At 44.8% G+C, this 14,205-nt stretch overlaps 1 protein-coding gene across 2 annotated transcripts in view; it reads right to left on the reverse strand.

The window, feature by feature from the left end:
- The window catches only part of SH3GL2 (SH3 domain containing GRB2 like 2, endophilin A1), a 96,104-nt gene extending 82,255 nt beyond the window's left edge, over positions 1 to 13,849 (reverse strand). The window contains exon 1 of one of the 2 annotated variants that reach the window (XM_082075487.1): positions 13,692 to 13,849. In XM_082075487.1, the coding sequence (XP_081931613.1) occupies positions 13,692 to 13,736 (45 nt within the window). In that variant the 5' untranslated portion in view covers positions 13,737 to 13,849. Of the gene's footprint in view, positions 1 to 5,832; positions 5,912 to 13,691 lie in introns of those variants that run through there. The other variant, XM_082075488.1, reaches the window with a different exon arrangement.
- Between the last annotated feature and the right edge of the window lie 356 nt (positions 13,850 to 14,205).

A 14,205-nucleotide genomic window follows, 5' to 3' on the forward strand; every position in this document is an offset into this window, starting at 1 on the left:
ACAACGAATTAATTAAGTCCCAGCTCCTTGGTGACATTGAGATGATGGAGAGGAAACTAGGCCCCCAACCCTGCCAGAAATTCCTCAGATGTCAAAGGATGGCACTGAAAAAAAGAGACAAAAGTCACTTTTGCCTCCCTTCAGGTCACTTCGCAGCAGAGATGTAGGAAGAGAAATGTTTGCAGAACCATGCACTGCAGAGATTTTCCTCTTGGCACAGGCTGGGAAGGGTTGGGGCAGGAAACAAGGTAACTATGCTTTCATTTATTTTTTTCGTCTTCTTCTTTTCCCTCCTCCCCTTCCTCCGCCCTCTCAGTCATCCCTGGGTATTTTTGTCAGTGAGATACGTTTATCTATGATACAACAGGACTGAGTTTCTGTAACACATCTTTCCCTCAAGGCTTCCCCATAGCTTAGCATAGGGCACCCAGAAATGGCTATTACTTCCTTCCTCAATGTACAGAAGGTAAGCTCCAAGGCAAGCCCGAGCAGGAAAAAATGGGGCAACAACACTTCAAAGCACTCTCAGCTCTCACCTGGGAATGCTAAGGAGCAAGTTGGCATTTGCTCATCCAAGCTTATTCACACTGCTAAGTTTCAACACCACACATCTTAAATCTATAACCACAAACCCAGACGCTCTCAAGGGCAACAGTGGAGATTTTAAGGCAGAAAATGGACACCCCAACCAGATGCTGACTTCTGACAGTGACACCGGCAGTGTGCCGTCCTACCATGACTACTTGCATGATGTTGCATTACAGAGCACTGTGTGAGCCAACACAAGCAGGTCACAGGAACAATCATAACCCATGGATGAAATGCAAAGAGTACATTTATTTTTGTTACCTTGCTAACTCAGGGATCCCCAAAAAAAGCACCTGGGCAGAGATACACAAGTGAGAATGCAGGCACTACAGAGCTCAGTCCTTGCGAGATCACCAAGCCTGCTGGTTTCACCTGTGTACCAGGGATTCACACCAGGACAGTTTACCACGCTGCTTTGATCTTTGCTTGCAGTAGAAAAGGAATTTCAAGGATGTTCAATAATGCCTCTGAGTCTTTCACAGGCCTGTGTTATCTAAACACAGAGATCCTACTTCATCAAGCACACAAGGCTAAACAACAATTAGTGTGATAAATGTGTTTTTCTCCACCCCAGCTGCAGTCACTTGAGCGTATTTACAATTCTCCTCACCAATCTTCCATTACATTCCCACAAAGAAAAAAACAAAGAGTCACAATCTTCCCCACATGCTCTTCTGTTCTCAGTGTAGTGCTAATGAAGTTCCTAAAACACAGCATACAAAGTCAACACCTGGTCCCACTCTTCCCTCTTGCTGGCTCTCTGCTATCTGGTCCTTCACATGCTCTCTAAAGCCCTAAGTCAAGCAGGTTCTGCCTCTGGCTCAGCCATCCACAGGGTTGTTACACATACTCCTGACCTGGTCTTCATTCCTTAACAAAAAGCTCATTTGGCATGTGTGGCTTATTTCCCAGCTGCTTGATTTACCTTCCCAAATTTATTTTTATTGCAAGAAAATGAATATAGCATTTAAAGGCAATACAGCTCTCAGTAATAATATTCTACAAAGGTTTGAAAGAAATATCAGGAAGAAAACAGGGAAAAAGAAGTCTACAGCAGTGAGTCTGTTTGACTTCTTGTAGATGACGAAGTTGCCCTGGACAGAAGTGTAGTTAATCTGCAAACAAAAATGGAAAAAATATAGAAATACAATAGTCTGTTTTATTGCAGCTTCATTAAATTTTCAAATCTCCCTTGCTCCGATGTGCTATGTAAGAACAGAGAGAAAAAGTGCTTCACAGAATGCAAGTGAACAAGATGTAACAGCATCATATCTGCATGTCTCTAGAGAACCTTCCAAATCTGCTCAGGAAGACTGCCTGCTTTTCATAAAAGTTGCTAGAAATCCCATACAGCTGATTTTAATGTATGACTTGGGAAGTGGTCTTGTTCTCAAGATGAGAGGAGCGAGTCAGCAATTACCCTAATAGAGCCAAAATTACAGCAACAGAAATGAGAGTAAGGCCAGTTCTTGGACATCATTGAATCTTCTCCTACATTTTGAAATTCAAGTCCATCCACATTCCAATTTGGTTTTATCTCAGGAACTTATTTTATCATTAAACTGGATTCTGCAGTGGTACCAGTAGTGCCCAGTCAGAAACTCAACCCAAGAATACTCAGCTGCCTGCTTGACCACTACATCTGGAATGTTCATCAAGGAATAAAACCAGAGCTGAGGCTTTCTAGGTCTTTTGAGTCACAAAAACATGTGTCCAGAGATTAACAGTGATATGGGGAAGGAGGATATATAATTTAGTCACTTATGCTATGCACTGACCAGCACTGAGCAAAAGGATAGCTCCTTTACTAAAGATATACTAGAACTAGAACTCTTATCTAGAACTAGAACTCAGTCTGCAGCAATGCTTTATCTCATTAAGGCAACAAAGTCTTCTCCCTGTGTCAGGGTTATGGAGAAGCAAGACAAACTGGGGCAATCTTGCCTTTAATCATGAAAAGCCCCACATCTGTATAGCTAGTAAATCTGTTACTGCCTTTTGCCTTTGTGACCCAGCCAGGTAATTTTCAGCCACTCACAGCGCAGACGTCACGAGGTTGCAGAAGCCCCAGGAATACACCAACACAGAGCTCAGGTTCTGCCCAGGACAGTTTTGCACTTCAGTGAATGGTTTGATCGAAATGTGCACCTTACTGACCAAAATCTAGCAGAAGCTTTGGGAGTCAGTGCTCTGCTCAGGACAGCAAACTCTCCCTAGGGAAGGAACAAGCACCTGAGTCACAGGCAGCTTATTTCCAGCGAATGTCCAGCAGTTTTTGTTAGAAGACTATGTCCAAACCAGAGCAGCAGGGAAGTATTTCCTTTTCCTTATTCTTTCTCCCCGTGAGACAGGAAATCTACAACAGATGGGGTCCTCATCTTAGAATCAATGTTGTCCTTTCCCCTCCTTAACCACGTTCCATTCCACATATACTGGTGGACACCATTAAACCCATGCTGACGTCTTTGATCTGCTGGTATTATTTAGGCTGTATGTGTTTTGGGAACAGTTCTCCTCATTTCTCCTGGGCTGGAACAATACACACTATCACAGTGCCTAGATCAGGAACTGAGGATCCTGGCTACAGCAGGCTATCAAGATGGAAACAGCAAGTATTGGCTTCACTCACTAAGGCCTGACATTTTTTCTGCCTCTAGTCAGAGTTGTCTGTACATACTGGCACACAGAACTTGCCTCCGCTCAGTTTTCAAGGATTCCTGCTGAGGAATCCTCACTCTTTCATACTCATTCATCTTCCTTTCAGTTATCTTACTCCCACCCATCTTTACAGTTAAATAAAAAACAGAATACTCCCTGGAGAACACCAAAAGCTCTACAGTCTATTTCAAAAATTACAGGTTCTTGGCCATCAAAATGCAGCCATTCTGAAATGTGCCAATCCAGACCTTTGAGGAGGGATGTGTCATCTGTGAAAACGGCAGGTCCCAAATCACCCTGACTTAAATTAGTTTGAATTACAACACTGCAAAGCAAAGCAAACAAAATACGTACCTTTTGATATCAGGTATTTGTGGCTCTTATTTTAGTAAGAGAATCCCATTTCTACCATGCAAAGTTTTGCTGCTATGTGCCCTTTTTGTAGCAGTGTATTGGGTGTGCACAGCAAGGTTTTGGTAGCAGGAGGGCTACAGGGATCGCTTCTGTGAGAAGCTGCTAGAAGTTTCCCATGTCCAACGGAGCCAGTGGCAGCTGGCTTCAAGATGAACCCCCTACTGGCCACAGCTAAGCCATTTAGTGATGGTGTTAGCACCTCTGGGATAACATATCTAAGAAGGCAGGTTGGAAAATGGTGCAACTGCAGCCAGAAAGAAGAGTGAGAATATGTGAGACAACTCTGCAGACACCAAGGTCAGTGAAGAAGGGGGGCAGGAGGAGCCCCAGGTGGTGGAGCAGAGATTCCCCTGCAGCCCACGGTGCAGACCACAGTGAGGCTGGATGTCCCCTGGCAGCCCATGGAGGTCCATGGTGGAGCAGAGACCCACTTGTAGCCTGTGGAGGACCCCATGTCAGCACAGGTGGATGCTCCCAAAGAAGACTGTGGCCCCATGAAGAGCCTGCACTGGAGCAGACTCCCGGCAGGACCTGTGGAGCTGCAGAGAGAGGGGCCCATGCACGTTTTCTGTCAGGACTTGTGACCTCATGGGGACATAGTGGAGCAGTCTGTTCCTGAAGGACTACAGCCTGTGGAAAGGACCCACACTGCAGCAGTCTGTGAACAACTTCAGCCCACGGGGAGGATCCACAGTGGAGAAGTTTGCGGAGGACTCTCTCCCATGGGAGGGACCCCAAGCTGCAGCAGGGGAAGAGTGTGAGGAGGAAGGAGCAGCAGAGACAATGTGTGACGAACTGACACCAAGCCCCATTCCCCATACCCCTGCACCACGCAGGGGGAGGAGTCGGGAGTGAAGCCGAGCCCAGGAAGAAGGAAGGAGAGGAGAGAAGGTGTCTTAAGGCACCTTGTCCTTATCTTGACCCACAAGCCTTTTGTTATATTTTCTCTCCCCGTCCAGTTGAGGAGGGGAGAGATACAACAGCTTTGATGGGCACCTGGCATCCAGCCAAGGTTGATCTACCCTAAGCAGCTTACACAGGTGAAACAAACCAGACAAAACCAAGAGAGGAAAATTTTTCTGTATAAAAAAGTTAAAGATCTACATTATTCATTTCAGAACTATATAAGTTTGCCTCTGCTGTCAGCAGTTAAGTATTCCTCGCATCCAGACACTCACATTTTACCTGTCTATACTTAAGACAGGCCAGATGTATACAGAATATGCCTACTGCCTGCAACAGTTATGTCCAATTCCAACAGTGGTAGATTTGCCCCATCTATGGTAAGTCCGTTTTCAGCACTTTTGTGCAAAATAAAAGATTTCCTCACCAGCCTCAGAGTAATATGGTCATATTTTGAAAAAATTATTTAGACCACAAATAACAGAGGTACCATAAAATCCAGCCATCCTTCCTGAGAGAAAAACTTCCATTTGTTGATGCTAGCAGAAGGCTCCTTGGGTGAGGGAATCTAATCAGTAAACCATGTGTATGTGTGGTTATTCTGCATGTCAAGGCACATTTCCACATTCAAACGTCTTGGCTCCTGAAAATGTCTGCATATTGTTGAACTTTCCTTATGCCTCAGCTCTGTTTTAAAAGTTCTTTTTTCTTTTCATAATAGTAGAAAGTAAAATCAAATTCCACCTCTTCCTGGCCAACACAAGAAATGGGATGAAGCAACCAAGAGAAAACTCATCTAGGACCGGCTCCTAAATACTGAAACCTTCTTCCACTTCAACTGGAGCAAGACCCAAGTTTAACTTCAGATAGCACTCCTAGATAAACATAAATCTCAATTAGTTGAGAAAAATACAATAACTGGTCATCTCTAATGCCTTGGCCAGTTCTGTGCACACACTCTCATTCCAATGGAACGATGGGGTTAAGTGTGCTGTCCTCAGATCCTTTTACAAACAAGGCCAATTAAATTGAAATGCTGTTCTTCTACTGGCAGAAAGAAATACATTCATTGTAGAGTTATACTTGTAAAATTGCAGCACTTCAAATTCAGTCCCTAGATTATGATGCCATAACTTTCCAAGACAGACGAGCTCTAAGTGACTCATCTGGAAAGACAAACACTATTTTTGACATTTATACCTTATGAATTATTAACTGGTTTGCTGCATCCAAAATGATTTTGCATGAAAATGATTTTTTGGCACATACCTTGAAGGCTGAAAATTGTAAACACTTGAAAAAAGCCAGCAAAAATATCTAATTGGCTAGTGCGGCTTAAAAGAGCAAGTCTTGTTTGTCTACTGAAAGTCACAAAAGATTAAATCAATAATGGTTTTCAGGAGAATCTTCTTTCTGGGGGAAAAAAAAAAATAAAACACACCTCAACTCTTTTGCAACGTGTTCTGTTACCACCCTATTTTGTTACGGTGCCACTCTTGCCCATAGAAGCAGAAGTTATGTCCAATGCTAAAGGATACTTTTAAATGGAAATTAAATTGTGATCTCAGTGTTAACTGCACAAAACTAATCACATTTCTTAACACAAAGGTGAAAAACAAGCCCTGTTTCAAAATGTTTAGATAAATTGTTTTCACATTTTAAGACCTTTTGCAGCCAGCAATAACTGGAATTTAGGCAATCAAAAAAATAGCAATTGATCAATAAATAAATAACAAAAATGATTAAAAAGTCAAATGGAAATCCACAAAAATATGAAGAAGGCAGAGGAGGATGTAAACATTTTAACACTGTAAGGTGCTTTTCTGCCATCACCGTCGGGGGAAAAAGGAGGGGGCAGGGAGAAGCCAGCATATTTCTCTGTTTCAGAACTTCTGCTTACAAAGGATTCAGTATATCATCCCAGTCTGACAAAGCTGTAACAAACCCAAGGGACAAACGACCAAAACACAGCCCAATGGAAATTACATCAATATGACAGTTGCTGTTTCACTGACAAAGAACCCAGCTAGTGGCACCTATCCTGAAACAGATGTGGATTCACTTCACCAGTCACTTCACCCTGGTGACACGTCTGTTAGCCCAACCAGTGGCTGAACGTCTCGTTATTTCAGGAGTCCCTCTGGCATCACACCAAGCCTTCTTTACAGGCTGCCATGATCAAGGTTACACTGCTGCTGCCCCAGCAGCACCTTTGCTGGGATCAAATAACGCCCCTTTTTTGGTGGGGGAATGGTGATGAGGAAGGAAGCTGAGAGCAAACTGCTGCCCCTCAGTGTGACCCACGTGATACCATAACAACTTCAGCCCACTTTCAGTCCACAAAATTGGAAATTTTTTTTAACCGCTATTTAGTTATACAGATATGGTTCCATCATGGGCATCATCAGCTTTACATAATTTACAACTACATATCCATGAATCATTCTGTCCAGGTCTGCCACAGTGGTTTGGTTTCCATCCACAGACAGATTGAATTTATGCTGAACTCCAATGGCTACTTATTTCTGGTTAGTTGATTCATTGGTTTGTTTAGTTTGTTTTCTCTTTTCCCATAAACAGAAAGCTTGTGAATAATGTTATAGCACAGTAAAAATGAATTTACATCTTTTTTCTCTGCTTTTGGAGAAACAAAAAGGTTATTTTAATTCCTATCAGTTCTATTGCAGGTTGACATGTGCTATAACCTCAGGTTTAGAAAAAGCTACTATTTGGTCTCCAAGATTAAGTGCAGGAAGGCTAGGCAATTCTGTTGTGGCAAAGATCACAATAATACTATGCTGTACCTCAGTTTTCTTTCATCTGCATACCTCCCTATATTTAAGAGAAGATCAGCACCACCATTGTCCATCAGGGATGACTAAGTGAGAAGAAAATGAGGACCAGAGTCACAGACTTTGCTGGAAAGCAGCACAAAGCAAGCCTTTTCAGTTCCAGGAGGAAAGGGTGCTGGAAGGATGCTTTGGCTGCCGCTGAGGTACCACAGACTTTGAGAGCCACCGGTCTGTTTCATTAGGGCACTTCCAACCACATACTGCCCATTCACAATTTCACTTCAGATGTACATACAGAGTTGCAACAGCTCCTTGTGGCCTGCAAGCAGATTTTCATCTCCTTCCTTCCTTTTGAGCTTTTAAAGTCAAAGACTTCACTGGCAAACTACTAGGTCATCACAGTATCACAGTATCACAGTATGTTTGGGATTGGAAGGGACCTCAAAAGATCATCTAGTCCAATCCCCCTGCTGGAGCAGGAACACCTAGGTGAGGTCGCACAGGAACATGTCCAGGCGGGTTTTGAATGTCTCCAGAGAAGGAGACTCCACAACCTCCCTGGGCAGCCTGTTCCAGTGACAGTCACTGTCACTTCATGACAGTCACTGTTCAAGCTCCTTGACCTCACATCCTCCAAAATAAATGAGTGAGCCCACCCCAGCACCTACCTTACGTTTGCACTTGACAGCTATATAAAACCGCAGAACCCTCTGCACAGTAACCTCTGCAAAATCTGCTTCACTTAAACGGATTTATGCTGCTTCAGCACTTTCACGAAGCATGCTGTCAATTAGCATGCTAGTCACAAGGGCACATTTAAATCTCAAAAACGCTGTTTTGCATGAATGACCAGGAGCAGCCAGTTCTTCCTTGCTGTGTAATACTTCTGGTGAAGATGAAAGCATAAAAGAAAAATGTCACACTGGATGTGTTTTGAGCATAGCATTCACACATATTACTTGCCTCCACAGACCACTGGGAGAAAAACTGCAGACAGGTGTCAATCAGTGCTCCAGTTTTATTTATACTTACATACATAAAAGTGGGAACTGGATATATCAGGTGAAAGGATACTGCAGTAACAGATGCTTGAGAAATCTTCCTCCAAAAGCAAACCATTATCTTTTCTGTACACAAAGCAGCCGCTCTTTCAGTAAGATTTAGAAACAGGGTTAGAAACCAGAGCAGAGTGGGTAGGTCATCAGCAACTCAGAAGGGTTACACAGCATCCAACTAAATCACCATTCAGATTAAGGTCAATTTTTCACCCTTTCAATTATGTAATATCAATAAAAGGACACCTGGGAATGGTGCCAAATGTGAATTCTGTATCTGGCAATCAAGCTACAGTGCACAAACAGAAGGAATGTTCCTACCTGCTGTGAAAATAATCCCCTCCACAGCTAAGTAAATATTTTTTCTAAAAATAGTCTTTATTCCCAGATCAAAAATGTTCTCCCCTTCCTGGATCTCAAAATGTACCACTGTGTACTGAGAGAAACCAACAGACTGCCACAGCTACACAGCTCTTGAAGAGAGGTTTCTAACAGCTGGCTGGACACAATCCTCAGAGCAACAGCACCCCGCAAATGGCTCTTTTTCCCATCCTCCACCTGCTCACAAGTTTCCACACTACAGAAGAAGGGAAGCTCTTTACGTCCAACATAAGCAACACACAGCACAGCAGCCACACTCAGAACAATAGAGAATTGTCCAGCTTCCCAGACGGGCTTACATACATACCTTTACATACATGAGAACTGACCATAATTTGGTGGGTGGGTGTGAGAGGAAACATGGAAGGAGACAGGCAGACCCAGTGTGAGCCCAGCTTCAATCACAGTCAGCTGGAGAAGACAAGTGAGGGGCTTTCACTGGAAAAGCCAAGGTGGCAAACACACACAGGTCCTGCTCAACACCGCAGGACAGTCAGTAACACATTAATATGGAGCTTGATGGGGATTTAGGAAAATTTTCGTATTAACGCATCGCTGTCCACATTCTCTGTCAATATGAAAGCAATGGTAACAATTGGTTAGTTGCAGTTTGAGAATTTAGCAAGTGTAGAAAACATGTTGTGTATAAAGGATTGCTTTCCCCATCTCAGTTAAAAATATTTTACATATTTCTAACCAAGGAATTTAAAATACAGTCAGCTAGATGAATGACAATATAAAAACATTTGACAAGGAGATGAATTTCCACAATACTCATATTCACACTCATTTCAATTGAACCAGTCACAAGTTTATGGTGATTCAGACACTCACAACATTTGCTGGATCCATGCTAATAAGCAGACACTCTTCCAGAACACTTTCAAAACACATTATCAACATCTTCAAACTCTGCCTCAACCATAATGTGTTCTTTCTTGCAAACGAACCTATACAGACAGATTTCAATCAATGCAGAATCGCTAGGAAGCTGACAGGATTTTGTGTTACATGGATAACAACATAGCAAGGCGGCAGCCTCATTTGCTTCTCATTGAACATGAGGGTCAATCTCTCACTGTGCACAAAGCTGCTTTATTAATGAGAGAAGCATGATACTTTCCACCTCAGTGTCAAGGCATGAAACAAGCTACTGACAACTATGAGTGGAAGTCTTTCAGTAATAAATGTGTTTCTCTATAAAACTGTATCAGCTGGTTACTTTTGTCTTGGTGTTTAGACAAATTAAATCATGTTTTATCATACAAGCAGAATACAGTGGTAGAAAAGAAATCGTATCACAGGCCTTTTGGTTCTAATCACCACATTCAGACTGCTATGGGCAGTCATGTGTATTCACTGGTTTGCAGGGGAATCTCAGGTGTGGCCATTTCCAGCATTTTTGTTCATTTCATTCCTTACGAAATTCTTACTTTCTGAAACCTTGGTTTTGATTGTGGCTCACAAGACCCATATTGCAGAATGAACGCAGTCATGTGGAAACAAAGCTTGTGCTGTTTTAAAATAATCATTCAAATGACCCAGACTGTCAAATCTGTATCACCCAAAATGATTCTGGTGGTTTTAAAACTGTACATAAACCTGCAGGAAGCAACAGTCTCTCGGTCACACTGACATAACGCTAATGGCAGAGTCTGCATGCCTTAATAAAAAGGGACCATTTGGTGGCACAACACTTAGTTGCTCATTTCTGGAAAAACACTCTTTGGAGCAATCTGCTTAGCTCCAGGACATTGGACAGATTTGCAGCAGCACAGTTAACATTCAAATAGGGCTACTTCTCCTTTTTAGGGATAATAGCAGTAAACAAATAATCTAACCAGCTCTGTACTTGTCAGTCTAACATCTTGTAATTCTGCATGAATGTCACAACTTCTAGGCTCACTCTCCTCTTACAAACTCAGGAATATTACTTCTAAACTTAAGCTGCACAGAGGTAAAAACATTGAAGTTCTTCTGAAAGGCAAAAGAGTGAATGCTGCATTAATTCTAAAATGAGCAAAGCTTCCTCTTGCTTTTCAGTGACTCACTGCTGTTGCAGTTGGTGCATGAAATTTGACAGGCATTAAGTTCTTCAGCATGGCTTCTAGTAAAAAACAGAATGGTACTGTTTCATGCAGGTTAGTCTGATATTTTACAAGTCAAAAAATGATAAATGAAAACAAAATGCTTACATTGTATAAAACAATCCAAACATGTAAGCTACATAATTTTAAGTTGTGCTATGGAAAGCAGATTACTTCTAGATGAAAGGAAACTTTTAAATAACATTTAAATTGTGCCACAAAGCTTTATGCTTCTAACTGGAACTACACTTTGTATTAACAATATTGTATGCTCATAATCATAAACTCCCTGTGTATAAGTGGTATTTATGTTACAACAAGAATAGCAGCATTAAAGATAGAAAGAAAAAAAATGAGAAACTTCAAGACTTTACAATATTGAACTGGGTTAAAGGACACAATAACCTGAGAAATAACATAAAATTGTTCCTGGTATCATTTAGGACTCCCTTATGACACCACATCATGCACAAGTTCCTACGTGAATGAGAAGCAAAGGAAAAATTTAGAATTTTTAGAACTTTCAATTTGTTTGGTCCTATCTGGGAAGCTTCATTCATACAGGCGATGTTAATCCATATTTCACCTGGGGATTAATCCCTAGACAAACAGATTACTCCCTAGAGTAAGGTCAGCACGACTAAATCCTGGATTTCTCACTCATACTGAAAACAAGCCAATAAACAGATCAGACTTGCAACCTATTTGTGAGTCATTCTCATGCATGAATGTGTCTTCATGGCCTACATACAGTCTGTGGAAGTCAAGGCTTGGCCCAAAAATCCCTGGGTCATCTGATGTCAGGGTGCTAAATCTGGCATCAGAAACTTAATATTTTGGTTCCAGCCAGCTAAAACCCTTCCTTCTAAATGAAAGTATTGCTGACAATCAGTGTGAGAGTGTCATCTGAAGGACAGACCAGCACGCACAGACCTTTCACACCATGCTCTCTCCAAAAACGATGTTTACCTCCGCTGCTGCAGAGGCATACTGATTAACTCACAATAATAGAGAACTGAGACCTCTATTATTAAAAAGTGCACCTCATCTTGCCTACTTCTTAAATGTGGATGACACAGACACTGTAATTATCATTTTTGGTACCAGAACTCCGTGCAGCAATGATGATTTCTGGGCTTCTGACAGCAATGTAGGTAGCAGGGGGAGAAATAACAAACTAGCAGCAGCAGATGGGCGCTGCAGGATGGGCTCAGGCACCCTTAACTGCTGTTTACCGCATCTGGCGTGAGTACAGCAGGTTTCTGTGAAGCTAATTTCACCAGTGATGCAGCACAATGTGGTAGGAAAGGTGAGACACAATGTCACCCAATGCTTGCACGGCCCATGCAGGACTTGACATATCCCATTGCGTTCGTAACAGGCATTGGTGTAATTGCAAGGCATTAAGAATAAGAATTGGACAAATTCCTGTATTAGGTGCCATTCTTTCAATAATATTTCCTCACAGTGCAACAAGAGATGAGACGAAATATATGAGATGGATAAGAAAGGGAAAAACACAGGTTTTTAAAAGCTTAACAGCTGCTGTACCTTGCATAGCAGTACCTACAGACTGCTTACAGTGACCAAGACTGCTACCTGAAGATGCCTGCAATGACAATTAGCAGGAAATAACCAGGGATTTTGTATTAAGGTAAAAATAATAAAAAAAAAATAAAAAAAAGCACATTACAGTGGTCTTGATCTCAAATCTCTAAATACAAATAAATTCTCCAGACTTCTATGAAACCATTTTAGATTTATTCCCAAAGCACGCTGAGTCAGAACCTGATTCAGAAATTGTCCTCGTGGACTGTAACACAGAGATTTTGTGTTATGAAACAAGTTGAAGCCTGGTGAAGCAAGTTGAAGCCTGGTGAAGCAAGTTGAAGCCTGGTAAATCCTGACCTTCCTTCAATATCACACCATGCCTAAAGCAACAGGACCAAACCTTATTATTCAGATTTTCTCTGTATTCGGGAGCCAGAAACAAACAAACAAAAAAGGTCATGTTTATTGCTGATGTAAAAAGTCAGGCTGAGGAAACGCCAACAGATGCACGGGGCACAGCTCTCTGTAAAGAAGGTCGAGACGCACGGCGGGTGTCAGCGCCAGGGGCCACCCCCGCTGCCTCGAAGCCCTCTCTGTGCCCGCGCTGGCTGCCCAAGACCCGCGCCCGCACCCCGGGAGCCCCTGCCCGCCGGCCGCAGTGCGGCCGGAGCCGGGGGGACCGGCGACAGATGCGGCCGGACGGCAAAGCCCTGGCATGCACCGTGCAGCCCACGCACCCACGGAAAACCGCGCACTCAGACAAACCCGTGGACAGCCGTGCAGACCCACCCCCACACCCGCGCACATTCACGCACCATGCACACTCCTGCGCGTCCATGCAAACCTGTGAACCGCTCACGAACCACGCACATCTGTGCACCACGGACACACGTGCATACTCACGCACCTCCGTGGACACTCACATTTTACGCACACCCGTGCACAACACACGCGCAAAGCCACTCAACCTCGCACACCCGTGCACACGAACGGAAACCCGTGCGCACTCATGAACACCACACACCTGTGCACACGGATGCACACCCGTGCACGTGCGTGCAAACCCACTCGTGCATGCTCACGCGCATGGGAGCACGAAGCACGGCCGGAGACAGCCCTGCACCGCGCACCCGACTGCACCCCGCAGCCTGCACCGCCGAGCACCCCAGCGCGCAGCCGGGCACGGCGCACCCACGCGTGCGCCCCACGCACACCTCTTGCCGGCCAGGGCGAGGGGTGGGGGGCGAGCGGGGGGACAGTACCTGGGTCGCTTTGTGGAACTGCTTCTTGAGCCCGGCCACCGACATGGCGAGGGCGGCGCGCTGCAGCGGAGCCGAGCGGAGCCGAGCGCAGCCGAAGGGCGATGCGGTGTTGGGCGCACTCTCCTGCCCGCCCGCACCGGCGCCGCTCGCGGAGGCTGCCAGACAGCGGCGGCGGAGCGGGGGCGCTGTGACGTCAGGGGGGGACGCACCGCCTCCCCCCGCGCCGCCGCTCGCTCCCGCCCCCCAGGTGCCGTTGTCCCCGGCAGCGGACCCGCCGCTGCCCCGCGCCCCCGCCCGCCCCTCAGTTCGCGGGTGGCGCCCCAACGCGCGCGCCCCGACGGTCGGTCCCCCGACCCGCGAGTCCCTCCGCACCAGGGTGCGCGCTCGTCCTGTGCGGGGCCCCCGGGGCGGCCGTCCCCGCTCCCACGCGCCGGTCTGAGCCACAGGCGGGGGTTCCTCCGCACTCCCCTCCCCTCGTCGGCCTCGGCCTCGCCTCAGCAGCATCCCTGGCGGG

This window comes from Streptopelia decaocto (genome assembly GCF_964273445.1).
Source record: "Streptopelia decaocto genome assembly, chromosome: Z".
Taxonomy (NCBI): domain Eukaryota; kingdom Metazoa; phylum Chordata; class Aves; order Columbiformes; family Columbidae; genus Streptopelia; species Streptopelia decaocto.